Here is a 14,365-nt window from a genome sequence, read left to right as displayed (position 1 = left end):
TACTATATTTTGATGATAACTTCGAAACAAATAAACAAAAAAATTATTCTTACATAATTTATATGCCTGGTTTTTATTTTTTTATAACAAAATATTGTATCTATGTTCTCCCATATATTTTAGGAGAATTACTCCATATATTTTACGAATTTTAATGCCCAATCAATAATTGCAATGCCAATGTGGAACATCTCCAATTTTATCATTAATTGTCCCCACCAATTCAAATTTCGATTACATATTACCAGAACCAAAACTACCTTTTCCCCCTTGAAGAAAAATCAAAATTTTTTACAGAAAAAGAAAGGAAAACAATTCAAAAGCCATGTTTAGAAAATATTATCACACCACAAAAAAAACCAAAAACTATGATTAGTATATAAATCTCATTGCATATGCCACAATTTAGGACTTATCAGTTATCACATTTATATTTTATTTCTGTCCTCACATGGCAACTGGATTCCTCATATTCATCTCATTATTCACATCCTCATATACAGACAATTATTAATTTATTTAATTATAGATAAATACACATATAGATATACAAATGAAGATGCTAAAAGGCATCACAGAGGTGAAGACTTCATAGTTTTTTTTGAAGGAAAGACTTCATAGTTTTTAGTCAGACCAACTTTTCAGAAATATCTTTTTGTTTTGGAGCCAAAGTTAGTCTTTGATGGGCAGTAAGCTTCTTCTCGTGGTTCATCCATGGAGAATACTCTCACTCCCTTCACTGTTTTGACTCTTTACAGGCTACCAATTACAGGACTTCACCTCCTCCTCATCTTCCTCCACACTCTCTTATAGTTCTCGATTACCGTTATTTTGATTTGATCTTAAATATTTTATTCCTTTTCTGCGTGTTTTTGTTTTTTCTTGAGAAATTAAAATCAAAACAAACCAACCCATTCCCCCAAAAAATTCCTTTATTTTCTCTTGGGATTGTTTATTGGGTCTGGAAAGGTGAGAAAACACATATCCCGTTTTCTTTACTTTTGAATCGAGAATTACTGGGAAAACGATGGCGTCGGTGTTCCTATACCATGTGGTGGGCGATCTGACGGTGGGGAAGCCGGAGATGGTCGAGTTTTGTGAGACGGAGACGGTGGAGGCGGCGATACAGGCGATCGGAGAGTCGACGGAGGCCGGAATAGCTGTCTGGAAGAAAAGATCAGTGGTGGGTGTGATCGAGAATAATGAAATGAGGCAGCAGAGGTTTGTGGGTATTCTAAATTCTCTTGATGTTGTTGCTTTCTTGGCTAGAAATGAGTGTTTGGAGGATCAAGAGAAAGCTATGAAGACACCTGTTTCTGAAGTTGTTGTGCCTAGTAATTCTTGCTTGAGACAAGTTGATCCCGCCACAAGGTTGGTTGACTCTTTCTTCATTCTGTTGATTCATTAACATTTTACTATTCAAGTTTCAATTTTCTATGGCTTGTTATACTTGCTTAATTGCTTTGGATGCCTATAATTGAGTGTTTTCTTGTTTGTATGAGGAAAACTTAGATTATGTTCATTCTGCTCTGTTTCTCTAAAATGAATAAAAGCTTTTGCTCTCTTTTATGTTCTTTGTTTGTTTGGTTTGTATTTGGATTCAGTTCTTGCTCGAGTTGATATTACAGCCTAACCTTCAAGCAGGGGTTGGGGGCAATGATATGTTTCATTGATATTTATGGTGATTTCAAGTTTTGAGCCAAGACATAAGACATGGTTTTTACTTTGATTTTGTTTTCTACATTGTAAAATACAATTGATTTACCGTAGTACTATCACCAGTCCTCAGTTTTCATACTCATACGTGAAATGATATCTTGATAAATGAGGGTCTCTTCTATTTTGTGTATTTTTTTTACCTCAATATCTTCCCAGGCACTATTCAGTGTAAGCCACTAATGATGGCAATTTCCTTGTTTAAAGGACACCTTAATTTTATCTCGGGTTTGGGGTTTCCTCCAAATTTGGAGGTCAGATATTTTTATGTTCTCAATGATGGCCAAATTTAATGTTGGATGTTAAGCTAACATACATACTGTAAGATAATTTATGGCTAAGGTATAGTGTTTAAAATTAAGCATTTTATGCCTTACTCATGCTTTATTTGCTTATTTGGAATGTGGTCAATTTGGAGTGGGGCTAAAGATGTTAAACTTCGCTTCCTTTTCGTATACATATTGCAGTTGTATATTCATTTGAATTTCTTCTATTTCTGTATATAATAGATATAGTGGATCATCGTATGATTCACTGTAGGCTTTTCATCTTTGTAAGATCCACATTGGAACAGGATCAAGAGATGGATTTTCACCAATGACTGATCTCATTCTAATGTTTTTTTTCTGTCTTGTACAAGATTGATTGATGCACTTGAGATGATGAAGCAAGGAGTGAAGCGTCTTCTGGTTCGAAAGAGTGTGGTGTGGAAAGGCATGAGCAAACGATTCTCGATTCTTTATAATGGTAAGTGGCTCAAGAACGTTGACACCACTGGTGGCAGTAATAACAACCTTTATCACAATCCAAATTGGCCCTCATCTTCTACAACGACATCCCGTGACAAATTCTGCTGTCTGTCTAGAGAAGATGTTATTCGTTTTGTCATCGGTTGTCTTGGGGCCTTAGCACCACTTCCTCTCTCGTCCATCTCGTCCCTTGGAATCATCAACCCAAACTACCACTCAATTGAAGCCTCCTCTCCAGCCATAGAAACCACCGAGAATATTCCAAGAGACCCCTGCGCAATTGCTGTTGTGGAACGTATGTATGGCGATCAATGTAAGATCATTGGTGAGATCTCTGCCTCTAAACTATGGAAATGCGATCATTTAGCTGCTGCTTGGGCTTTAGCCAACTTTTCAGCTGGGCAGTTTGTTATGGGAGTTGAGGATAATGTATCATCAAGGTCACAAGATTTCTGTTTGAACCCAAATGTTGGCAACAATGGCCAAACTAATGGAGGTGGATCGACAAGGGCCAGGAAGTTTAGTAGCAGAAGTATGGGGTTTAATCCTGGAAACTCCAGTTTTGGCATTAGTAGGAGCATGTACAGGGGAAGAAGTGCACCCTTAACTTGCAAGGTCACCAGCTCATTAGCTGCCGTCATGGCTCAAATGCTGTCCCACAGAGCAACCCATGTGTGGGTGATTGAGGATGAAAGTGAGGACGTTTTGGTAGGCGTGGTGGGTTATGCAGACATCATGGCAGCTGTGACAAAACAACCTGCTGCTTTTGCTGCGGCAAGTCGACATTGTGAGGGGGGAATTGTTAATGAAATTCAAACTTGATTTGTTTGTTTGATTGGTATTATTTGATTTGTTAGCCTAGTAAAAGTGCCGAAGTCTGTTAAACTTTTCCAACCAAACATTTTTGTTTGAGAACTCAGTACTTTGAATTGAACTTTCTTTTGTACTTCTAGCCCCCCTGCAACTTCTACTGGTTGTGGCTGTATGAATTGATTTTGGGCTTGTCTGGCGTGGTATTTATAAGATCTTCACAATCTGTATGATAATTGTAATGAATGATGATGTTATAAATAATGGATGTGTTTCTTATGATACTGATTATTTAAGAGCTCATGTTGGAAGAGGGGAAATGATGGTGAGATTTTTCTTCTGGTTTGGTAAACATCCCAACTGAATTTTAGTATTGTAGTAAGACCAATGTCCAATGGAGCTTGAAGCTTAAGCTTTAGACAGCAATACCATTACATAATATAATTATATATATACATATTGCTTTTTTATATCCCAGTATATTTATTGTTATTAACTATTAAGTGGTGGAGTCTATAAGATTTGAGCTAAGTTGTGCTCATTCAAAACAAAGAAAAAATCCCAGAACGTATATATACATATATATTGTCCAGATCTTAGTTTGAAAGTCAAGTACACATGGCTTGCACTGCAGTAGTAGTGGGTGGTAATTTGGTATATTTGAATCCTCCAACTCAGAAAGTTCACAGCATCAAACCAATATTCATTCTATCATGATAGGTAGAACATTTTCAAGAAATTAGATGCCTCATTCCTTGGTCATAATACTTTTCCATCTTCAGCAATTTGTCACTGCAACTACACCCACTTATACTTTGTCTTCTTCCAAATTATAATGTCTTTGGATTTTAATAACCAAAGGGTTTCTCTCTCTATCTTTTTTTTTTTTTTTGCAAAAGAAAGTTAAATTATGGAAGAATATTTCTCGTACAAGAAAGTCTGTATACCATTGCATAGTAGCTCTTTGAATGGACTAAAATTTGGTCCTTGAACTAAAATTGACCAAATTGTTATATAACTCAGACAGATGAAAAATAATATGCTAAAAAACACTAATGGTGCTGAACACCCTTCTACGTGTCAATATCGCTATTGGTCTAATTAAGTATAGGATCCTATATAGTTTAATACAATCACTTTTAAGGAGTATCACTAGCCAATTGCAAAACAATACATCTAAAAGGTGCTAGGCACCACTAGTACCTAATAATAATGCTCATATATATATACATATATATACTAGGTTAAAGTTAATTGCAATTGTATGTTTGAATTTTTTTTTTGAATAATGTATTATTAACTGTTAATTATTATAATAGATGATGTGATATATAATTTAATTAATAAACATGTCAGTAAGAAACATGTTTAATATAAATTATAAACATAAAATATAATTGTTGTGATGCTTCTATTCTTTGTTACACCTCAATTTGAATTCTTAAATTTCGAAGAGTTTAGCTAATTTATAAATAAAATTCTCACGTCATTGTGTAGCATGCAAAAGTAATAAAAATGTCTTTGAAGTAGTCTTGAACCTCATCTCACTTGCTCGCATGAGCCTTCTCTAGTTACAACCAATCTCCTTGCATTCAAAGAAACCTTGAAGAACTGTTGCTATGAACTCTTTTTTGTCTTCCTATCGAGCCACATAGAAGTGAAAGTCCTAAACAAACGTATAGATAACAATTCCATAGTAGTGCAAGTTTTATCATATTTTCTAAGTAGGAATCTGAGGACAATACAAAGGGGATTATCTTAGTTTATAACCATAAGAAACATTTCATGCACATATAAAAGAATGAAGGACTTTTTTTAACTAATACAATATATTCTTGGATTAATACTGAAAATGTATTCAAATCTCTTAAACTAAATTTCTTTATCTCAAGCCATGATAAAATTGTAAATGTTGTGAGTATCATCTAATAGATGTAGAAGCATGCCTTCTGTATGAATCATTGCTGATACAATTATTCATGCACCCTTGGTATAAAAATATTTTCATGTTAAAATTTATCTTTTCCAGCAATTTAATTTTTTTATACTATACTATTATAATTATTTAATATAAAAGGACAGATAATACCATACCTTTCCTACAACTAACAGTAAAAAAAACAGAAAGTATGTATCTATTACCGTAATACAAACATAGAAGATTGCTCCTCTGCATTTTCTTCAGCAGCCTCAGACATGCCAAAAAATAATGTAGATCTCTTGTCAATCTCAGGAACCATATAGCTGTGGAAATAAAAAAGAAAGTACAAAAATACAGGAAAATAACTTTACTAAAAAACACATGCTCTAGCGTAACTCACATGTCCATAAAAGTTCCAGCAAAAGTAAGAAATACCATTTATTTGTAACATTACATGCACACAGGCTTTGATTATTTTTAAATGTTTATAAATTGACTTCAAAATCCAAGCACAAGCCATTAGTAAGTCTAATTAAACTTGATAACCAATATAATTGGAGAAGTTAAGAACTAAGAAGAGAGTGGTCCAACATTAATGGCTAAAATTTTCTATAAGAAACTATTTGAAGAGAAGTCTAATTAAACTCGGTAACAATATAATTGGGGAAGTTAAGAAGAAAGAGGGGTCCAACATGAATGCCCTTAATTATATATAAGAAAATATTGTTGTCACCTGTGATTACAACACTGTGCTATTGCATTCACATAATTTCCAGGCACTCTATAACCTTGTCCTTCTCCCAAGCTTCTGCTGTAGATAGCTGCGGATATGTCCTTTCCACTAAGAGACAACACACTGGTGCAGTTGGTTAAGGTGTGGACGGTATGTTGGCGGTGAGCAAATACAAGACAACCTTTTTCCCTAATGGGACAAAATCAATGTTTGCCAAATCCTACCTTCACAGTGGTGTGCTTGCTAGAATATATCAAATTAAATTATTAAATATATCAAAATTATATATAATGAAGGGAAATTTATACTAAGTGGTTTTTTTTTTTTTTTTTTTTTTTTTTTTTTTTCAATATTAAACATTTATACTTCCCCTATCTTTTTTTTTTTACTTTTTTACTTTTTAATTTTTTTTTAATACTATTTACAAAGTTTGATATTTATAATTATACATTTTATACTATTTCTCCTTCTTCTTCCTATTCGCACAGATCCACTTCAAAGGCAACCATCTCTACCATTTTCATCTCACATCCAACCTCTCTCGTTCCCAGCTCTCTTGTCCCAGCCCTCGATGTCTTGTAAAGCATCTACTCAACCTTCTATGTTGTGGTCTAGGGAGAAAGAGAGACACTTTAGATTTATTTTCCTCTTGATCAAGCCATCTCCCTCTTTTTCAAACTTATTTTTGCTGCTATTAATATTTTTTGAAGCTTCGATTTGTAAGTTGTTCTTCTCTTGTTCTTGCTCTTTTTTTTTTTCTTTTCAAATTACATTAACAAAAGTTTAGATTTGAAAGTTTAATAAAAATATTGTTGTAGTGTGATTGTTTATTATTGATTCTACTCATTTGTCCTCAAATTTTGTAAATTTCTTCTTCTTCTTTAACCTGAATATTTTGTTAATGTGTATATAAGGGCATACATTCCATGTGTTTGACGAAATGCCTAACATAGTTATTCTTAATCACTAGCATAAAAAAAGAGTGTATCTTTAATTGTGCTATTGTAATTTTTATTCCTCTTCAAACAAGGATTTTTATATTGTTCCTCTGATGTTATTTATGTTATTTTTGATTTTATGAATTAGTCAATTTATCAATAAATTTGATACAGTGTTATTTATGCGTTGTTTATAAGTTGTTTATACGTATTGTTTTGCTACTACAGTAGAAAGGAAAAACCTTAGTTCCTAGTGTTGAAGTACTTCCAAGTTGATTAGGATAGGCTTTGTGACAATTCTATTCCTTTGGTAGAATGAAGTAAGTTGAACACATTGAGAGTGTACAAGAAAATGCTGTATAGTTGTGTGTGTGCGTGTGTAAAAATACCCATGCCATGTGTTTGGTGAAATGTCCGAAAGAACTAAGTTTTCACTAACATAAAGAAAGAGAACATATTCAATTATATTTTTTCTTCTTCTTTAAGCTGAACTTTTCATGCATATTGCTTTTCTTTTATTTTTTGTTCATTTTAGTTTTCTGAATTAGTCCATTTTTATTTATAGATATTTAATGATTTTTTTTGATATAGTGTTGTGTTCACGTTGTTTATAAGTTGTTTATATTTTATTTTGTAAATGCGTTCAATGATTATGTTGATATAGCGTTGTTTATAAGATGTTTATATGTTATTTTGTAAATACATTCATTTTTTATCTTGTTGTTTTTGCTACTGTAGTTGAATGCAAGAAACTTGATTTCCAGTGATGATGTACTTAAATGTTGATCATAATAGACTTGTCATCTATTTCTATTCCTTTGATAAAATGAAGTGAGTTACATACATTAAAAGTGTACACGAAAATGTTCCAATCTTCCAAGAAGTTTCAAGCTATTGTGCATGGATTTTGTTATGCATTGAAGAGCAACATTTTTTTTTAAGAAACATTGCTTTGTTGTTAATTTTACATATATCTTGCACGTGATATTGAACATTATAATTTTATTTAAGTTGTTTACATATTTTAGTACAGTGAAAAATAACTATTGTTATACTTTTAATTTATACATTAAGTATTTATATAATTATGTTTGTCTTTTTTTTTTTTTTTGAGAAAAAAGACAATAATTGCTAGTAGTTTTTTTTAGCTATTAATAATATATAGCTACGATATAAAAATATAAAAATAATTGTATATACAATTTAAGGAATCTACAAATTTTAATTATTGTAATTTAAAGTACAAACAACGTGAAATCAACATGTTTAAAAAATAACAAAATTAAACAACGTGTTTACAATTTTAAAACAACTGTAAAACAACAAATAATGTTATTTCTAAATATAAGCAATTTTTTTTTTCATATTTACAATCTATTTCTATATATGCCCCCACTTGATTCAAAATCAACATAATGTGTGTTCTCTTATTATTTTTCATATCTTAATGTAAGAGATAAGATAAATTTTTGTTTTAACATGTAAAAAATCTATTTCTTTAATTATTTAACAACCAGTGTAGTGTATAATAATTTATAACAAACTTTACAATAACATAAAAACAACTTGATTTGATTTTCAAGTTGAAATAAGATGTTACAAAAACAACACAAAAGAAACTTCCAATATATAACATGAAAACAACTTAATGATTATTTGTAGATATTGTGTAGAATTGTTTTTATTGTTTTCAACCAAAACAATATCAATTAATGAACAAATAATTATAGATTTTTCAATATTCAACATCTTCGGGGATTTACTGTTGGTTATTTTCTTGTTGCTTTATGGTTGTTTCTTCTGTAAAAGTCACAGTATCAACCAAAATAACATCTTTTAAAACAAATCCCCCTCTTAAAGCAGATAAAAGTTTTTTAATTGTTGTTGTTGTGTTGTTGTGAGGTTGCTGCACATGTGAGTATACTGAGTGATTATCACTATTTGTCATTATCACATTGTTGCACTCCATTGTTTGGGTAGCTTCCAAAAAAAAATTATATAAAATAACAGACTTTTGTCATCCTTAATTTAGAGTGGTTGCCTAAGAAGCAACTAGGATTTTGAAGTATGATAAATAAAATATGTTCATGTTAAAATAATATTTTTTGAAACTGATTCCCTCCTTGGAGCAGATAAAAGTTATTTAGTTGTTGTTGTTGTGTTGCTTTCAGGTTGTTGCACATCTGAGTGTACTGAGTGATTTTCACTTTCTGTCATTATCACATTTTTGCACACCATTATTTGGGTAGTTTCCAAAAAAGATTGTGTTTCTGTGTTGTTGAATGTGTTCACACACAATTGATACTGTGTGAAATCAGTTTCATTGGTTAATAACTTTATGTAAAACAACAGACTTTTGTCATCCTTGATTTGGTGTGGTTGGCAGCCTTCCTTCAGTTGGTATTTCAGTTGTATTTGAGTTGTTTTATGGTTTCATTTTAGTTTCTCCATCATTATATGCACTAGTTTAGCAAAAGTGCAATCTCTTGATATTAATTCTCCACTTAATTCGTAATCAACATAATGCTTGTTGTCATTTCAATGATCATTGCTCTATACTAAAATTTACAAAGGTTTCATGCCTGAAACTAGTGTATTAATTTTTCTATATTGTTAAGCAACTAGTTTAATACATGAGAACAACGTATAAACAACTATTACATGATAGTAATCACTAAATGACCTTAAATGAATCACTATTTTTTTCAAATTTAAATTATTTGCACCTATTTATTCAGATCAACTAATTTTTAGTATGAATTTGCTTTGATATACTTCAGAAACACTAAATTACAACCTGATTACGAAAAAAATCATTTAAAATATTGGTACTTTGTTTGTTTATTTGTCAAATTCTTCCGAGTTATTTTTAATTTTTCGTTGAAAATTTAGGAAAAGTTGATCATACTGTTGAAAATAATTATTTCTTTATTTCATTTTTTATTGTTCTAAATAATAAAGTTATATTCGTCATTATTTTATTATTGTTGTTGTGTTATTTATACATTTGTTATTTCACGATCATGGACAACAACAAAAAGAAAACATACAAATAATGCTAAAACAACATAATTTTATTTTGAAATTTTAACACAAACTCAATATTCTCATTATACTACCTAAAAAAATCAATTTACTGGTTTTCATTCCAGATTTTTAAAAAACACCGAAAATAATAACGATATATTAACAAAAACAACTAATATATGTGAATCAACTCAATAATGTTAATAATAATAGATTAGAAAACAATTAAAGCAAACACAATTAATAATATCAGATTTGTTATTTTTCTAAATTAAGAAAAAGAAATAAAGAAAAACCCAATTTTTTTGGTAAATTTTCATGAACATCTCCTCTCAGTTGTTGATCTTCTTTCATTGGCTTTTCATGGAGATCTCTGATCGTTGGTCGCGCTGCCATAACGGAATATCGAATCAAAGTTTCTTACCAGCGTTAATGGCGATCGACAAAAAGCTTTCCGCCAGCGTTCATGGTGTTCGACAAAAACTTCTACATCTTTGGTGGTGTTTTTTGGAGAATACATTGATTATGGAGGAGAGCTAAGATTTTTTGGAGGCGATCCATGTTCCTGTTGATTTCAGATCTAAATTTTTTGGGAGAAGCTATTTTGGGAAGGTCTCATGTAGGGACTGTTGGATATTATTTTACCAGGATCTAGATTTACTACCATGTATGTTTCATTAACATCCTAATATGAATTCTAAAACAATAAAATAAACACATAAGGGTTTAAGAAACCTTACATTGGGTGCAGCAGAATATAATGACTCCTTCCGTACAGATATCTAGCCCTTGATTCCTTTCTGTAGCAGAGCATTATCAATATCTGAACCTGGATCTCTTTCTCTCCTTCCTTTGATGCTGAATCTCCTTCTTGTTGGTTGATTTTCCACAATCTTACACACTATGATTGAGATACCACTTGATGTGTGTGGGCACTCACTCATTCACTCAAGGATTTCGAAATTTAGAGAAGCAAAGAAGAGAGAAGGTGGCGGCTAGAAATTTTTCTCTGAAGGAATGATCTGTATCATCTTTTCCTGAAGCCATCACTACCTATTTATAGGTAACCACCTAGGTTTAAGTTAGAATTATTTGGCATTAAAATAATGAAAAAATAAATGATAAAAGCCTACAATAGTGGCCGGCCTGGGCTTTGGATAATGGGCCTCACTTATGCAATTTTGCTGTTTTATCATTTCTGCATCTCATTTTCTCAAAAACGCCAATTTTCCAATTTAACCATTTAAATGCCAATTTCTAATTATTTAATAACTAAAAATTAATTATTAAATAATATTGTCATTTAATATATTTATTAATTAGACATATAAAGTCTCTTAATTAATAAATAAACCTAGAATTCTCTTTTCTTTACAATTTCGCCCTTGCTTAGTGAAAATTCACAAAGTAGACATAGTCTAACTTTAGAATTATAATTGATTAATTAAAATCAATTAACTGAGTCTTACAAGCAGTATGGTCTCAACTAGTATGGGGACCATGGGTCTATATATCCGAGCTTCCAATAAGCAGATCAAGAATTTATATCTTAAACTCACTGACTTATTAATTCTTCGTTGAATCCACGCATAGAACTTAGAATTGCACTCTCAGTATATAGAACACTCTATATGTTCCACGATATAGATACGTCATTAGTTATCCATTGTTATAATCCTAATATGATCAATGACCCTCTAATAGATGATCTACATTGAAAAGGCAATAAGTTACCGTTACACCTTCAATGTATTTTATCCTTAAAACACTTAGCTCCGTATAAATGATATTTCAGCGAAGTGAAATGAGATCTCCACCATTTATCTCTGTTTAGCCAAGCTCGAAGGATATCATCGTTTCACTTCTAAATTCCTATAGAAGTTATAGATTCCATATTTATGTTAGCGCTCCCACTCAATTATACTATCTGTAACGCCCCGATTTCCCGAGACGTCACACTAGCTAGTCCGTTTAAAACCATTTAAGATAAAGACAATAAAAGACTTCTTTAATAAAAAATAACTAAGCATGAGATCTCATTATTTTTAAAACAAAACATTTATTTATTCATAACTTTAAAATATAAAGCCTTACAAAAACTATTTGAATCATAATCTTAAATGAAATATTTTTAAACCAAAACATCGTGACAATCCCCTAACATGTAATCCATGCCTCGAGCTCGCCACCCTCACTGTATAGTTTTGCCTTTACCTGCACACAGAGTACCCGTGAGCTAACGCCCAGTAAGAAGAGCTATGTAGGACATAACCCCCCCAACTTGATAACATAGTCATAAGTATAACAATATCACAACATCAAATCAATTCATACCATATTTGCATACATATAGCAACATGTCACATCACACATTATTCTCACATACAATACAACATCATATCACAGTGTAATTATAAAGCATGTTATACTCACACATATAACACATAGTATCTTATCGCACATTGTACTCACATACGATAATCTACTCCCACTCATGTTAATCAGACATGAAGTGTAACTTGCCCTGCCTTGTGCTGTTCTCACACTCGGCATCCAATAGGGCAATCCCTTATCACACGTTGTACTCACCCATGAAAGGATAACCTGCAAGTAAAACCCATACAAGCAGCCAAAAATATATCCTGCAGTGCTATGCTCACACCAGCAGCAGAAAACATATCCTATAAGTGCTATTCTCATACAAATAGTCAAAAGCCTTATCACTATCACACACTAATAACATTAGCATAAAACAACAATCTACCATAGAATAAAACATGTAAATACAAACCCATAATACAGTTGTATGTTTTAACATACACCCTGTGCACAGATGTCCACTCTTCTTACCTCAGTTGTTAAGAACACCTTCTTGCTACTCCAAGCACCTCAATAAATTTTCTTGTTGAGGACAAGATCCTCAAATCCCACTGCTTAAGACTTGTTATCTCGTCACTACTACCTATAACAACACATGGTTCAAGGCCCTAACATTAAAATTCGTACTCTTACAGTACAGCAGAAAGATCACTATTTTTGACCAACAAATATACTAATTCAGTGAAAGTTGTCTTCATAAAAATTATAGAAAATTTCATTATCTTTCCAATGATATAAAGATTATCAAAAATGAATTAAAACTGAGGGAGTTATGATTGTTTTACTAAAACTATTTCTGAGAAAGAATATGGAGTAACGAATTACACAACTTAGCAAAAATACAAACTTTTGACATTGAATGGTTCAGAACTAGAAGATAACATCTTCATCAAAGTTTTAGGAAATTAAATTCCCTTTCCAATGATACCAAAATCTTTGAAATTGGAATTATATTCAAAGAGATATTACAATTTTACCAAAACAGTTTTGCAAGAACAAGACTCAAGAAACGAATCACATGATATTGAATAAAACTAACTTTTTGACATAGTATGACTTCGAATTAACAAAACGTTTCTTCATAAAACTTATGGGAAATCGAATAAGCTTTCCAACGATATAAAAATCTCTAAAAACGGATCAATATCAAGAGAGATATCATCACTTTACTGAAACTTGTTTTTCTGAAAACGAAAAAATATAATAGATCCGAACCCTAGATCACATTTAGCATTATTGAGCAAGAAAATATTTCATACCTCTTCACATATTTCTATTCGATGTCTCAAGCCCGCAAGCCTTGATTATAAATTCAAAACTTTAAGAATGAAGGTAGAAAATAAGAAGAATTGTGGAAGGTTTGAGAGGAGCAAGCATGAAGAAGAATGAGGCTTTGACTAATTGGTTTGGAGAGGAAAAATAAAACTATGATAGTTTAGGGTTTGATAAAAAGATTATGAGATATCGTATTCTGATAGGTTTAGGTTAACTAAAAATAATAATATATAATAAAATGCTAAAATATTATTAAATCAACAAATATCTAAATTTTTAAATTTTAAAAGTACGCCCTTTATTTCGTAACTTTAGGCTCAGTTTTCACCTAGAAAAATTCCGAATTCTGATATAACTATTTCTACAAAATTTATAGATCTTTGAATTATCTTTCCAACGCCACTAGAATCACCTCAATCGGAGCTCTAAAACTCTAGATATGATCATTTTAGTAAAACAGTTTTTAATCCTGCGAATTTATCAAAACCTACGAATTTTTGTGACATTAATTCCATTATAATGTTATTTAATACCCTTCATACAATAAATTAAACCCACTAAATAATCTATAAAACTCTAATAGACTTTCATATTGGGCTTTAATTGAGTAATTATCCTAATTCGTAAAAACACCATAATTTTACCTTGACACTTACTATAATTTCAACTATGTTTAGAAATCTATCAATACTATTCTAAGCAATAGTCTCTATTCACTATTAGTAGAAATAAATGAATATTTATTCTCACACAAATTGTATAACAAATAAAATTTAAAATATATGTATATTTTTACCGGGTATTACACTATCATGTT

General features: G+C 31.3%; 1 protein-coding gene and 1 long non-coding RNA gene across 2 annotated transcripts; one reads left to right on the top strand and one right to left on the bottom strand.

The window, feature by feature from the left end:
- Nucleotides 1-277: 277 nt before the first annotated feature.
- On the top strand, nt 278-3,559 carry LOC115718861 (CBS domain-containing protein CBSX6). Its single transcript, XM_030647670.2, has 2 exons — nt 278-1,371; nt 2,357-3,559. The coding sequence occupies exons 1-2, from the start codon at nt 1,028-1,030 to the stop codon at nt 3,285-3,287; spliced, it is 1,275 nt and encodes a 424-aa protein (XP_030503530.2). The 5' UTR covers nt 278-1,027; the 3' UTR covers nt 3,288-3,559.
- Nucleotides 3,560-11,933: 8,374 nt separating this feature from the next.
- On the bottom strand, nt 11,934-13,833 carry LOC133034859 (uncharacterized). Its single transcript, XR_009686202.1, has 3 exons — nt 13,533-13,833; nt 12,745-12,856; nt 11,934-12,108 (listed from the first exon to the last, which is right to left on the bottom strand). It is a non-coding gene; the product is annotated as an uncharacterized LOC133034859 (long non-coding RNA).
- Nucleotides 13,834-14,365: the final 532 nt, after the last annotated feature.

This window comes from Cannabis sativa, chromosome 2 (genome assembly GCF_029168945.1).
Source record: "Cannabis sativa cultivar Pink pepper isolate KNU-18-1 chromosome 2, ASM2916894v1, whole genome shotgun sequence".
NCBI classification, from domain to species: domain Eukaryota; kingdom Viridiplantae; phylum Streptophyta; class Magnoliopsida; order Rosales; family Cannabaceae; genus Cannabis; species Cannabis sativa.
This window is presented reverse-complemented; position numbering and strand designations above follow the sequence as displayed.

What these genes read in the sequence shown, in the direction of transcription:
- LOC115718861 (XM_030647670.2), top strand. Translation starts at nt 1,028, where the DNA reads ATGGCGTCGGTGTTCCTATACCATGTGGTGGGCGATCTGACGGTGGGG. An exon ending in CAAGTTGATCCCGCCACAAG is followed by an intron (nt 1,372 to 2,356) that starts GTTGGTTGACTC and finishes GTCTTGTACAAG; the next exon opens with ATTGATTGATGCACTTGAGA.